The sequence below is a fragment of the Dermochelys coriacea genome, chromosome 21 (assembly GCF_009764565.3).
Source record: "Dermochelys coriacea isolate rDerCor1 chromosome 21, rDerCor1.pri.v4, whole genome shotgun sequence".
Lineage (NCBI taxonomy): Eukaryota > Metazoa > Chordata > Testudines > Dermochelyidae > Dermochelys > Dermochelys coriacea.
The window spans coordinates 4,434,332-4,449,326 of record NC_050088.1 but is presented as its reverse complement, the minus strand read 5'-3'; the positions used below and the strand labels follow the sequence as shown (position 1 = coordinate 4,449,326).

At 43.0% G+C, this 14,995-nt stretch overlaps 1 protein-coding gene across 3 annotated transcripts in view; it reads right to left on the bottom strand.

Moving 5' to 3' along the window:
- The window catches only part of PLXNA2 (plexin A2), a 322,201-nt gene that overhangs the window by 161,168 nt on the left and 146,038 nt on the right, over positions 1–14,995 (bottom strand). For all 3 annotated transcript variants that reach the window (XM_038379948.2, XM_038379947.2, XM_043500603.1), the window contains one exon: positions 11,600–11,734. In XM_038379948.2, coding sequence (XP_038235876.1) covers positions 11,600–11,734 — 135 coding nt within the window. The remainder of the gene's footprint in view (positions 1–11,599; positions 11,735–14,995) is intronic.

The following is a 14,995-nucleotide window of genomic DNA, read 5'->3' as shown; positions in this document are numbered from 1 at the left end:
GCCAAGCTCTTCGATATAACTGCATTTGCTCCAACCCTCAGACAGAGACTAACACCTACAAGATCTCTATCATGCACTCTTATAACTACAATACCCACCTGCTGAAGTGAAGAAACAGATTGACAGAGCCAGAAGAGTACCCAGAAGTCACCTACTACAGGACAGGCCCAACAAAGAAAATAACAGAACGCCACTAGCCATCACCTTCAGCCCCCAACTAAAACCTCTCCAACGCATCATCAAGGATCTACAACCTATCCTGAAGGACGACCCATCACTCTCACAGATCTTGGGAGACAGGCCAGTCCTTGCTTACAGACAGCCCCCCAATCTGAAGCAAATACTCACCAGCAACCACACACCACACAACAGAACCACTAACCCAGGAACCTATCCTTGCAACAAAGCCCGTTGCCAACTCTGCCCACATATCTATTCAGGGGACACCATCATAGGGCCTAATCACATCAGCCACACTATCAGAGGCTCGTTCACCTGCGCATCTACCAATGCGATATATGCCATCATGTGCCAGCAGTGCCCCTCTGCCATGTACATTGGTCAAACTGGACAGTCTCTACGTAAAAGAATAAATGGACACAAATCAGACGTCAAGAATTATAACATTCAAAAACCAGTCGGAGAACACTTCAATCTCTCCGGTCACTCGCTTACAGACCTGAGGGTGGCTATCCTTCAACAAAAAAACTTCAAAAACAGACTCCAACGAGAGACTGCTGAATTGGAATTAATTTGCAAACTGGATACAATTAATTTAGGCTTGAATAGAGACTGGGAATGGATGAGTCATTACACAAAGTAAAACTATTTCCCCATGTTATTTCTCCCCCCCACCCCACCCCCACTGTTCCTCAGATGTTCTTGTTAACTGCTGGAAATAGCCTACCTTGCTTGTCACCATGAAAGGTTTTCCTCCTTTTCCCCCCTGCTGCTGGTGATGGCTCATCTTAAGTGATCACTCTCCTTACAGTGTGTATGATAAAACCCATTGTTTCATGTCCTCTGTGTGTGTATATCAATCTCCCCTCTGTATTTTCCACCAAATGCATCCGATGAAGTGAGCTGTAGCTCACGAAAGCTTATGCTCAAATAAATTTGTTAGTCTTTAAGGTGCCACAAGTACTCCTTTTCTTTTTGCGAATACAGACTAACACGGCTGCTACTCTGAAACTACTCATGTTTAACAGAGTTGGTCCAAAAAATGGCCTTTTTAGAAAATGAAGCACTTTCTGGAAGTTTGTTGTTTTTTTACCCAAAAGATTCATTTTTCATGAAAAGGATTCATGATTTCTACCATCCAAATGCTTTTTTCTGCAGGTTTTGACTTTTTTTAAACACAAATGTTGATAAATTGGAATAAAAAATTTGTGAAAAAAATTGAATAATGGGTATGCTGAGAAACCTGCAAAATGGAACAACTTCAAAATGTTAGACGCATTTATTTTCACATTTTCTGACCCACTCCAATCTTTAACTCAACACCAACAATATTTGGAGGGTGAGAAGAATCTAAATGTTTTGTGGGGATGTTTCTGCTAATGTGTGAAAAAGATGGCAAAAGTTCAAGAGGTTAGATGCCCTGACTCCACTTACTCTCATGGTGAATTGTCAGCCCAGCACAACTTGTCGTTAGATGGGTCAGGATTTACTACCCAACTGGAAGGCTGGATGTGAAGTGGGAAGGCGTAATGGTACCATGGGAAGCCTAGCTGGCTACTTCAACAGGCTTTTTAACTACAAGTTATTCCTTGTAGAAGAAAAAAGGGTCTTCAACATCATTAGTAGTTTGTTTTAAGCACAAGGGAGAACATTACTTTGCATTTGGGGTAAGATTTTTCACAAGCACTTAAATGACTTAGGAGCTCAATGCCCAGTGATTTTCAATGGGACTTGTGCTCCTAAATCACATTTGAAAATCTCACTCTGTCATTAAAACTGTGTATTTCTCCTGGAGAATAGAGCAATGCAAAATATGGTGGGTGTGGTCCACAGGTGGTTCATCCAAAACACTCTAGTATCTCACTTGTAGGTGTGTTCATGAACTCTCCTTTCTACAGATGGTCGGAAAATTTTCCAACATAAGTTTTCTGTCAGGAAATGCCATTTGGAATTTTTTTGCAAAACCATATTGATTTTGATGAAATTTCATGTAGGGAAAAATATTGGCATTAGATCAAAACCCAGAGAGTTTTGGCACAGATTACACTCGAACCAAGAATTGGCCCATATCTATCCAGAAAGGCTGTCTGATCCCCAAACCTATCCAGCAATTTGGGGCCACTCCTACCCTAGCAAGAAAGAGAAGCGCCCACTCCTGTCTTGCAGACTTTTTGACAAACTTGTGGGGAATTTTGGGTTTGTAACCAATCGACTAAGGTGGAAAAGCTGCACATGAGATGTGATAAGTCCTACTTTACCCAGCATTTACGAGCACAAAAATTGCAGCTTTGCAAACTGGATGCTTGGTTCAATTTGAGAGGAACAGTGAATCTTTAGGTAAACTAGATTCTGAGTGTGTGTACCTGAATCCAACCAGGCCAGTCTCTCTGCTTTACTGGACTGAACATTGCTAAGATTATGCCCAGTGAACTAGCTGTTCAGCAAACAGATAATAGAGTTAAAATTTTAATCAGTTTGTTGTCCCCCCTTTATGACTCCAGATTTTTTATTAACCTTATGCATTTTTATTGCGTTTTCTCAGTTTTCTTCAGGACACCCGCAGTATTTATGGCCTCTCTGTCCAGGATTGATGTTACTTCCTTGTTTTTCTCAGTCCTTGCTCCAATTCCAAACCCTTTTAAATCATCTAGGCATCTTCTGCCCTCCTCCCCCACCACTCAGTTCAAAGCAAAGAGCTTATCACAGGATCTATATGTCTTGGAGTTACAGGATGGAGAATTATACCACAAATTATTCCCAGAGACTCCTGCCGGTCTGCAACTCCTGACATGGGATATTTGCTAGGCAAATATTTCACAGCTAACAGAAGAGACACAGACCGTTTCTTCACATAAAGCCATAGGCTTCACAATAGGCCATAGTGCAGTTGCACTATGTTTTATTCCGATTCTGCAAATAAACAGGGCAGTAAGCAATTGCCTGATGTAACCTTGCTTATGAGAGTTTGCAATCCCCTCCCCCCATTCTATTGCAACTGATCTGTAAAGCATTATAATGGTAGGGAGGAGGCTGGATGGCAGAGGGGGTTAGCTCACTTGCCCTTTAACCCCAAATTCATACACACGTGTATGTACATATATACACCCTATGAGTGCACTTGTCCATCTCTCAGTGTGGCTCAGTGACAGAACTCCAGCTTTGTGTTGTGATTAATGGCAGCTTTTGTATTTCTATGGTGCCTTCTGGCATTAAAGTGGTCTGCAAACTAACTAATCCTTGGAGCACCCTGGTAAGCTAGTACTTTCCAAAGTTTGTGGATGGGGAAATTGAGGCAAAGAGAGGGCAAGTGTCCAGCCCAATAACATGCACAGTGAGCCAGTGGCAGAGATGAGAATAAAATCTGGGAGTTCTTGTCTCCTAGTTCCATGTCCAGTGTGCTGTCTTTTGCACGCTCCTTGATTAAGGTAACTGAAGGTAAGTATCTGGACTTCATTCATTGAGACAAGCAGAGAGAGAGAGAGAGAGAGAGAGCGAGAGCACGCGCGCGCGCACAAGGAATATATAAGCCTGTGGCCGCAAACTATAAAGGAACAGAAACTAGAATAAACCTGGGTACTGATTAGAAAACCACCTACTCCCTAATCTCCTTCCTTTTACAGCTACCTATTGTGGAACAAGAGAACTGAGACAAGCCCCCTAGAGCAGATGTTAATTAACTGATACCGGTCAAACCTACCTGGCATGTGCATATTGTAACCCATTACAGCTTCAGATGAGGTTGAGAGGAAATCTCTGTAGGCACATAAAACAGCTCTCTCCACCCCTTTCATTCAAATAACCTTCAAGAATCAATCTCTCCACCTCCCTGGCTCTTCCATGGCAGAGTTCACCTGCCTCCCACTGGCTCTGAGGGAGAAGGCCTATCATTTATATGGGCAGGCAGGGGCTCAGTCCGTTCTCTTCTTTGACTGCCTTGCCCTTCTTGTTGGGACGTGAGGGGAATCTATAGGGGCTGACATTAATCTTTTCCACCTCCCACCAAGTGACAGGAGGGAGTGCAGCTCTGCTCATAATATTCTGCATAAAGGTCTCTGAACTACATCAAACTGGTATAAAAATGTCACATAAGCCATGAGAAATCACTCATATGCTCTGTTGCTCCCCGCACCCCTTTTAAATGATTTCTAAAGGTAAAATTGGGATACCCACCAGCGATTCCCAATCAGGTAAGGATGAAAGGGCAGGAGGCAGGATTTGGGAACCACAGAGGTCGGACTCTCATTTACATGAAGGTCCCTTTACTCCGCTCAGGTGGTGCCAAGAAGCCCTAATGGAGTTTTACACCCACTTGCACTTCCAGATGTGAAAAGGGCAGTGTATCTCCATCTATGGCATTTTCATGACTCTTGTCACTGAATATCTGAGCCTCACAGTCATTCATGGATTTTATCCTCCCTCGAGCGGATGGTTTTTATTTCTATTATGGTAGTTCCTAGAAGCTCCAGGTCCTTGCCCCAAAGAGCTTCCAATCTAACTAACTAACCAACCAAGGATGAGTTTGCTGGCAGGAATGTTCATGGAGGCAACAAAGTTTACATGGATATTGAAGAATATTTATGGGAGATAAATTTTGGATTTGTAAAGGCAAATATTCTTCCTAGAAATCTCATTCTAAAAGTTATACTCCTCCAATCAGGGAAGAGAAACATATACCATGTGACCTACGCATCCAATCAAAATACGAACAAGCTACAAATCAAGAGTTGTTCAAAGAAACTGTTCAGAAAATAACAAAGAACAAATAAACTGGAGGGAAAACCACAATCTGTTCACAGACAGGAAGAAGGAGGTGAAGTCCAAAGAAATTATTTGCTATGACTTGTTCATCTTTCTCTGTTTACAGGTCAAGATCCTTCTAACTTCTGCTGTTGCACACTATACATGGTGTCTGGAAAACTATCACTAATTAATAACAGTAATAATATTACCACCACCACCACCACCACCTAGTTCTTGTACAGCACTTTTTCATCAGTAGATCTGAAAGCGCTTCACAGTCTTTAATACATTTATCCTCACAACACCTCTGTGTCAGGGCAGTGCTATTATCCCCTTTGTGCAGATAAGAAACTGAGGCTAAGTGACTTGCCGAAGGTCACACAGGAAGCCTGCATCACTAATTACAAAGATTCTGCAGTCAGAATTTAGCTGACAGCTTTTATATAAATTAGAAAGAGAAAAGACCTAGTAAGCCCCATTTCCCCTGACTAGTTCAGGATTATCCTCTGCAACCAACTGCTGTATTGTGCTCAGCCCTTTTAAAAATATCTCATCAAGCCTCATCTCACTAGACTGTAAGCTTCTTGGTCCAGGGGTTGTCTTTTGCTATGTGTTTGTATAGCACCCAGCACACTCTTGGTCAGCAATCTATTTGCTACTGTAAAAGAAATAATAATATTAGCTCTGCATGACGAACAGGAACCAGAGCATCTGTGGGCCTGGTTATCCCGATGCTTACATCAGTTTCACACCAGTCTATGTCCATTCATTTCAATAGCTGCTCATGATTTACACAGATGTAAGTGGGGGCACAATCAAAGTTGCTGTTTATAAAAGTGCAGCTTTGACTCGAAGGTGGACAGAAAGCAGACATATTGAGTAAGAAGGGTTTACAACCTTGCAGTCATAAAATTTCTCCTGCCCCGCAGGGTTAATTTAATTGAAAAGCTCTGAGTTTCGTTTATAAAAAGGTGATTCCCTTCATGACAGGTGAACAATTAAGGCTCCAGGACTGCATTTTTATAAAGTCTCTTTACTAACTATAACTATCACTTTAAGGGTGTTCCCAGCAAACCGCAGTCAGATCCTCTCCGAAGAGGAGGAAACCGCGGAGCCTTCCTTACACATGCAGACACTGTCGGTGTTGGGTTTATGATAGATTTACCACTCGAAAGAAAAGTCTTTAATTCAGAGGCTTGTGGCAGAACCCAGACATTTATGACTGCTCTGCTCTCCCAGTGTCATTAACCCCTCAACTGCGGCTTAATCATTGCAGACACATCCAAGGTGGAACACGTCCACATATGCTGCTGAATGTACAAGGTGCATCCTTCTGCCTCGTTGATTTCAGCAGGGGTCAGTGAAGCAGGCGGAAGGGCCAGCAGCAGCAAGGACCTCAAATTCAGAATTTTATTTCATTAAAAAAACCTGCTAATTGAATTTAGGTGCCTGTAAAAAATGAGAGGCAGTTTATGCTGGGCACAGAGCTAAAACTGGCATTCCCTCACCACAGATGTGCCAGTGCATCTTAGTCTTGATCTGCAACACCTCCTGCTATTTCAGTCCTGAAACACCATGTAATTCTGCCAATGCATCTCAACCCTGACCTACAGCACCTCCTGCTATTCCAGTCTTTGGACATTGCATATGTGCCCATGCATCTCAGTCCTGATCCGCAATCATTGGAGTTACTCCAGTACTGGCCACGGACAGAGCTCTGCTAATACAGTTTGCCTCCTCCAGCTATTTAAGTCTTGTGCAGCCTGTTAGCGGAAATGTTGCTTGGTGAAACGGTGCTGAACTTTTTGGGGATTGAATTTCTGCTTCTCTTATACACTTCTCTTATAACCTACGAGCTATTTAGAGCAAAATGTACAGAGGACTAAGGCTGCACCCCACGTAACACACCCTAATAATAATTTCTAAAGCATACATTTGACAGTACCCTGAAAACAGCCCTCAAAATGGAGTTTCTCTTTCCTTGTGTGCCTTTAAACTGGGCTGGGAAGTGGTTGGTGCTGCTCCTTTACTATTAAAAGATGTGAGAGAAATCAAATAGTTTGCACTGGAAAAAGCTGGTGACAGAACATGAAAGGTGCACATGTGGACTTGGACTGTAGCTAAATTAGAGTGAACTGCTACCACTGGGAAGTGTGGGGGTGGGGCAATGAGACAAAAGCCGTTGTGAAGGTGGATCCACCATACATCCTATTTCAGAGTAGCAGCCGTGTTAGTCTGTATTCGCAAAAAGAAAAGGAGTACTTGTGGCACCTTAGAGACTAACAAATTTATTTGAGCATAAGCTTTCGTGAGCTGCATCCGATGAAGTGAGCTGTAGCTCACGAAAGATTATGCTCAAATACATACATCCTATGGCACTCCAGGCTCTCGGATTAGACACCTGTTCTTTCCAATTCATTTAAGCATAAACCTGATACCAGCCACCTTTAAATGTGCAAGAAGATGAGCTTTTTGTTGGAAAACATCCCCACTTTGATATGGCTTCTTGATTCTGTGTAATACTAACCCAACACAGATTCTTTTTTTTCACCTCCCTAGTTTGCACTAGTATCATCAGTGGTGTTGGTGAAGACACACAGCTCAAGGAACAGCTGAACAAGCAGCAGAGCGCATGTGTTTTGGTGGACCCGACAAAAATGGTGGGGTTTAAAAAGTTGGTTACAGAGAGATGCTTAATATCTGTTTAAAAGGGGAAAGAGTAACATGCATCACAGCATCTGGATGACCTTCCCCACCAGATTAATAAATAATTTCTGGCATCTCTATTTCAAGGTTAAACTACCTGTCCATGTCCCTTTAAATTGGGTAGAAATTTCAGTGTTTTCCTCTGGGACTCAAGACCTTTAAAGACATTTTTATTGTGCGTTTTCAGTTCTTTTAAAGGCATTTCCCGCTATTTACAGCCTCACAGCTTCGACAATTGATGGGCCTTTCTGCTTTTTTCAGTACTGACCCCTTTTAAATCACTGGGCACCTTTTCTGCACAGGATTCAAGGAAAAAAATATTACCCCGCATATTTTGCTGAACTATCACATCACCAGGATATAGGGATACAGGGTCATAAGGAGAAAGACTGCTGGAGAATTCCATATAGAATCATGCCCTATAATCTCGAATACCACATCACGAACCTTTACCACTTGGGCTAAGGGAGTAAGGGAGTAGGAGACTAAATACTTTTGCAAAAAGAAAAGGAGTATTTGTGGCACCTTAGAGACTAACAACTTTATCTGAGCAAAAGCTTTTGTGAGCATCCGATGAAGTGAGCTGTAGCTCATGAAAGCTTATGCTCAAATAAATTTGTTAGTCTCTAAGGTACCACAAGTCCTCCTGTTCTTTTTGTGAATACAGACTAACACGGCTACTACTCTAAATACTTTTGGGGATTTGGGCCTAAGCCAGATAAGTAACTGGGAACACAGCAGGCCTCTATCATTTGTGGATTACTAACACGGGAGACACATAACAGCCATTGCCAATGCAATGCACCTACATCTATAGCTCATAATGGAATTTACACTCCAGGTATGTTTCATTATTTACTAATTCTCTCCACATCATTTTGCTTCACAATTAAGCAAATTAGAAACTTTGATGAATATTTAGGCCCTCTCACCTCATAAGAGATGAGTTGGAGGGATCCCTGCTGGATTTCCCTTAGAAACCTATTTCAAACTCAAGTTGTTTTTTCTCCCTTCTATGGGTGTGCGTGAGAGATAATGTAGCCCCCAGGAAAATGATCGCAGCATCCATGTTTCAAACTGGGGCATTCGATTTTAGAAAAGTCGCACAGCTCCTTGCAATGTTTAGTTTCTCTGCCTGGGCGTAGCATCATGGACTCAGTGCCAAGTAAAATAAACGGAATAAATTGTCTAATCCAGTGGCCTAGTGCATTCTGGGAAGAAGTCCTAAATTTGTAGCTCTTTATAGTAGTTTCTATTACTAAGTTGCTATAATTAGATGACAATTAACTACAGGGATGTTCTTTTTAGGGAGAAAAATTCCCTGCTCCTTCTATAAACCATTTATTCTCTGGCATTAAATAACTTTCCTGCTAGAGAGTCTATTTTCCTCCCCCCTCCTTCTTTGCTCTGATATGGTTCACAGATGATCTTTTGCAAATGACAATGAACTAGCTAGTGTGACTATAATACTACTACCTAGCTGTTATACAACACTTTTCATCTGTAGATCTTAAAACACTTTACAAAGGAGGTCAGTAACATTATCCCCATTTTACAGATGGGGAAAATGAGGCACACAGAGAGAAAGAGACTTATCCAGAGTCACTCAGAAGCCCAGTGGCAGAGCCAGGAACAGAACCCGGGTCTTTTGAATCCCCATCCAGTGCTCTGTCTACTAAGCAACACTGTCTATTGTGTCACTGCCTTCTAGTGGATGGACATGGAATGGCTCACATATGTATCATGGGCTCTATAATGCAAACTGCTAATGGAGATTCACCTTTAATTGAAGTGGAAGTGGCCTGTGTTTTTACTGTAGGAGGATCTGGGTTCTATCACTGAGGTGCTCTTAGTGGCCATGATGTGCAGCATGGTGTAGGATAGCACAAAGCACGTAGGTGATTATACATTTGTCACAGTGTTGATTTGCAACCTCAAGACCTTTCATAACACCTCCCACTCTCCTTCTTGTTGGGAATTTCATAGGCACACTACAACATGGTGGGCTGCAGCCACGGATTTAAAAAAACACATTCTGACAAGTAACCTGACTCTTCTAAGTTGCTCTGGTCCCAAGTGATAAGGATGTGATCCCTAGTACAGCCATCTTCTAGCGGTGCCATTCAGATGTAAGGCTGAGACTAAACTCTGAATAATTCCAGGAGGAGGCTGAGGAGGTCAGAAGGAATTCAGCTGCGAAGGAAACGCAGATGCCCTTTCTTCTCATTGCAGAAGCTGTGGGCATTTCCTATACTAATGGTACGGGACTCAAACTGGCTTCCCATTCACCACAGAAACGAGATTAGGGCCTTCGGGTGTGCTGCAATATTAAAACAAGAACACACCCCATGTCATAAATCTGAGACAATCTCCCAACCCGACTTAGGGTAATGAGTCTTTCATTGCCACCTTTTCAAGCAGGGTGGATGGGTGGGGGCGGCAGGGCATTTCTGTGCTAACAGGTGCAGAAAGCTCCACATTCAGTATTGTGCCTCGCAGCGACTATGGGGTTAATTCAACATGGAAAAATCCATTGACATCTGGACCTCTTCAGATGTAACCTCCCACCCTCCCCCACTCACAAAGCACCAGGGCTATTAATCTGTATTATATCGTTGTGAGTGATGGCCACTAAAATGCTTAACGGAGTCAGTGAACCCAAGAGCCTGGCTTAGTGGTTGGAACTGCTTGTGTTTCCTCATCTCAGAGAGGAATGGCTCACACAGCTCTGTTACAGTTGAGATCCTGTATTATTAACACTGTGTTGGCTCCCTTAAGGAACAGACTTCAGTGGACTGCAGGCCATAAATTTCCATCATAATCATTTTAGTCTTGCTTTGTACAGTCTGGTCCCTCTTTTCAGAGGGGCAGTTTATCATGCTCGTAAATAGGTTCAGAGGAAAGGCACTGCAGAAAGTAAATATTGGTGAATCTTAGAGGAGCTGACACAGCCAGGAGGCAATGACTCTGTCACTGCCTTTCTCTCTGTATCTCTACTTGAAATCTCACTCTGGTTTGGAGTGAGTTAATAGCCTGACCTCTGATCTGAGCTCACAAGTGAGAGGAGTTTTAACTTTGTCAGGCTAGTCTTCTGTGGTGTGAAACAGTCTCCAAGAAATTGCTATCTCATTTATCACAATAAGCTTTTTCTGTTCCAGGGGGTATGGCAGGTCAGGACTGAGGAGCACTGACGGAGCTGAGGGCCTGGGAAGATGCAAGTTAGGACTAAAGTGCATTAGCAGAGCTCTAAGAGTATAGATAAAGGACTGTGTGTGTATCTAAGTACTTAGATGACCACCATTATATAAGAAATAACCATTAATAGATGTATCCTCACAACACCCCCGTAAGATAGGAAAGTATCCCTATTTTAGAGATAGGGAACTGAGGTACAGACTAAGTGACTGGCCCATGATCACACAGGAAGCCTGTGGCAGAGCCAGGAATAGACAGCAGTTCTCCTGAATGTCAGTCCAGTGCCTGAACACTTAGTTGCATTGGAAGACCTTGCTTGCACAGCATCTGCCTGTAGCATGTCCTGGCTCCAGCCCTGTTTGCAACAATCACTTGTGTTCATAAGCATTTTAAAAAAATCTCACTCAATCCAGAAAACAAAACAGAAAATCATAACAGGCATTCCAGCAAAGCTATGCAAAATCAGCCCCCTGCCAAACTTGCTGAGGGGAATGAATGGGTGAGGCTTGTGCTTGGGACATATTTTCCTAGTAGACCAAGATCCAAATCCCCAAACCATTTTTTACTGATGGCAACTCAACCCAATTTCCATTTCTTACAGACAATAGCTTGCTAGCATGGAGGGGACTTCTTTCACCCCGCATGCACAGATGGCTGTCTCTGGTCTATTAAGCCTCCTTTGGCACTGTACCTACCTGTACTGACCCTTGAACTGTGCTCAGGTACAGTGCACAGGAGTAAAGCTGCAGCCATGAAGGTGCAGAAGAGCACTGCTTACCTGTCTTTCCGACATGACATACAGATACTTCTGGTCGATGGAGAAGGCCATGTCTCGAAGGATCGGGCTCCCGTCCTTGAAAACTGGGACCATTTCATACTGAATTCCACCATGCGGTGGGCCATCTGCTCGGATCTGAAAAAAGGACAGACAGATGACAGGTTATGTCACTACAGCTGAATGTGCAAAAGCACAGGCAGGCTAGACACGAAATGCAGCATCAGTGTTTGCATACCGGAGATAAGGCAAGGAACGCTCATAACCAACATGAGGGAGCACGAGTTAAAGCCGAGGCTCTTTCTACATCTCAGTGCAACATTACTTCCACCCGCTATGAGAAATCGTGACACTTCCAGCTAGTAAATGTGGAAGAACTGGGAAGCAGGCATGGTGAAACGGGAACTTCACAGCCTGATCACAATTGTCTCACTCTTACCTTGCTCGCTTCCCACCTGGCTGTTGGATTCAGATGTTGCCTTTTGTCTTGAGCTTAGAATGCAACATCTTTGGGGCAGGGACATTGATCTTTGTATGTATAGTGCATGGCGCAATTGGACTCTGATCTCCGAGTGCTTGCACAATAACAATGACAAATAATAAAGAAAACCTTTCCAGATCCTCAGCTGATATAATTTGTGTCATTCCATTGACTTTATGACTCTACTGAACTATGGGGAAAAGGAAAGAGATTCAGAAAGAAATTGTCTTTCACCATATGTCTCCTACTGAATCAGAGAAGAGCAATAATATACCCTGGACAAGGGAAAAACAAAACCAAACAAACAGGTACTCCACTATCACTTTTAAGCCTGCCCTATACACAGACACTTGGAGCTGGATGTCCAAAAGTGCTCAGCATGCAACATGCACTCAGTGTGAGTTGAGTTCTTTTGAAAATCTGACCACTAAATGCTTGAATGGGAGCTGAGCTGTTTGGAAATCTGATCCGGATTGTGGATGCTAAGTCTGTGTGAAAATTTTGCCCATGGATTCTGATTCGCATCTGACTTATACCAGTATAAGTCCATTGACTTCATTGAAGTTACTCCTGATTTGTACTGGTGTAAGAGAGGAATCAGGGTCTTTATGTTTATACAGTAACTTGGGGTACATGAGTTATAACACTAAACCATTTAAAATTATTGACCATCTATGACTTCCCATTTTCCCACAATCCCAAATTCAATATTACATCTGCCAAAACAGGGGAGCTAATAGTTTTTAGGAGTATGATTGGTAAATATTGCATATTTATTTAGAGACAGAAGCTGGATCTGATCTGATTTACAGTGGCCACTCTTCTATTCTAACAAATTTATTACAGCATAAGATGCTCTAATAAATTTGTTAGTCTCTAAGGTGCCACAAGTACTCCTTTTCTTTTTGCGAATACAGAATAACACGGCTGCTACTCTGAAACCTGTCTTCTATTCTAGTCAGGTTCCTATACTGCTCATCACCATGGTATCTGAGCTCCTTTCAGAAGTGCATTAAGTGAAATGACTATCATTTGTCACACACATGCTTCTTTCTGTTTTCCTTTCTTCTCTGACTCAGGGACAAAATTATGTGTGAATTAAAAACAAACACACACACACAGGATGTGCTTTTCAAAAAGCGTTTCATTCTAAGTGACTCCAGATCACACGTCCTTTTGAAATGGGACTTGTGCCTTTACAATCACTCATTTGAAATTCATCCTTTGGTTACAGTGGAGCTACCCCCAGTGCATCCTGGGTTTGAGAGCAGAACCAGCCCCAAAGTTTCCTGCTATAAGAGCATCCAAGAAGAGGACTGACTCATGCTGACTACCATACCCCCTCCCCAGTGGGGAAGTCCTTTAAAATGTTAAGACGCTATGGTCTGAATCTGCCATGTTCTGAGATGATATGGTCCTCTGAGATAATATGCCAAATTCACAGGTTCCAGCAAGAAACATCTAGCCAAAGCACAAGCTGCCAAGTGGATGGATAAATAGCTCAGTGCTCACATGGCTTGTTCCATTCGAAGGACTCCTAGTCTTTTGGCATGGTGATTTGAAGCTGGATGATACAATTCCCTCTCCCTGCAGGAAAACCCTACACAAGTTATAATCAACCCCATTGCTGGTGAAAGGCATGCCGCTGCTGAGATCATACCACCTCTTCCAAAAATTAATAATTTATGGCCTTGGGGGCTTGGAGGAGAATAAAACAAACAATTTACATTGTGTCTTTCCTACCAGGATTTGCATATTTAAATAGCCATTTGATTGCAACATGGTGTCTACATAACATCAAGCTGAAAACACTGGCAGCCGTCAGACTGCGAGATTAGACCAGCCATGCGAGCGAATGGCTCTATGGTGCCCACTGATGGCCCAGTGGCTCTCAGTGACAGAGATACTGTTACATGCTGGCCAGCAAACCATAGCATGCACCAGGCACTTTTAAAGCATGTGCACACTGCCCTGCTAGGAAAGGGAAGCACAGGGGGACCAGAATCTTGGAAAAACTTAATCGCTAAGAAGCCATCTGCTGCAGACTCGTGCTGGGCTGTCTTGCTGGATCCCAGCCTGCTGCTCAATTATTCCATGACTGACTGCTGGAGCTGAGGCATGAAGAATCCAGCTTTGGAGGAGGCCGAATCTTCAGAAAAGGCGATGGGGGTTGTGGAGGAGGCAAGTAACAATTCTCATTTTCTCACAGGCAGTGTGCATGGGGGGCGGAATTCCTGTCTAGGGATTAGAACTCAGAGCTGGGAACCAGGAGAGCCTGGGATCTAATCCTTGACTCTGCTATGAACTCACTGTATAGCCGCTTGTCAAGTCACTGCAGGGGGAATTGTGGGTGGCTCAGCACCTGTGGAAAAATCAGGCCATGTGTCTGAGCCTCAGTTTTCCTGCCTGTAAAATGGGGACAATAACCCTGATCTTCCTTTGTTAAACACTTAAGATATGGTGACCAGATGTCCTGATTTTATAGGAACAGTCCCAATATTTGGGGCTTTTTCTGATATAGGCACCTATTACCCCCCACTTCCAGTCCTGATTTTTCACACTTGCTATCTGGTCACCCTAACCTAAGACCTGTTTGCAAAAGATGCCATGCCAGTGTGAGATGCCATTATCGGACTCATAGAAAAGGGAAGTCACCCGCTTCCCATCACTAAATACAGCAACTTGTTTGGAAGAGCCATGGGTGCCTCCCTGCCAGACTTGAACAGCGAGTTGCATTTGGATGTGCCGACATGTTTATTTTCTGGGTATCTCTCCTGTCTCTTCACCTTTTTAATTTTTTTCTTACTAATGAGCAGAAAAGGAACCAAACTGAATCCGAGAAGAAGAGAGAAGGAGTTTGAAATCTGCACCTAAACCCGGATCTGAATTCCATTATTAAAGATTCTTTAGCAAACTGC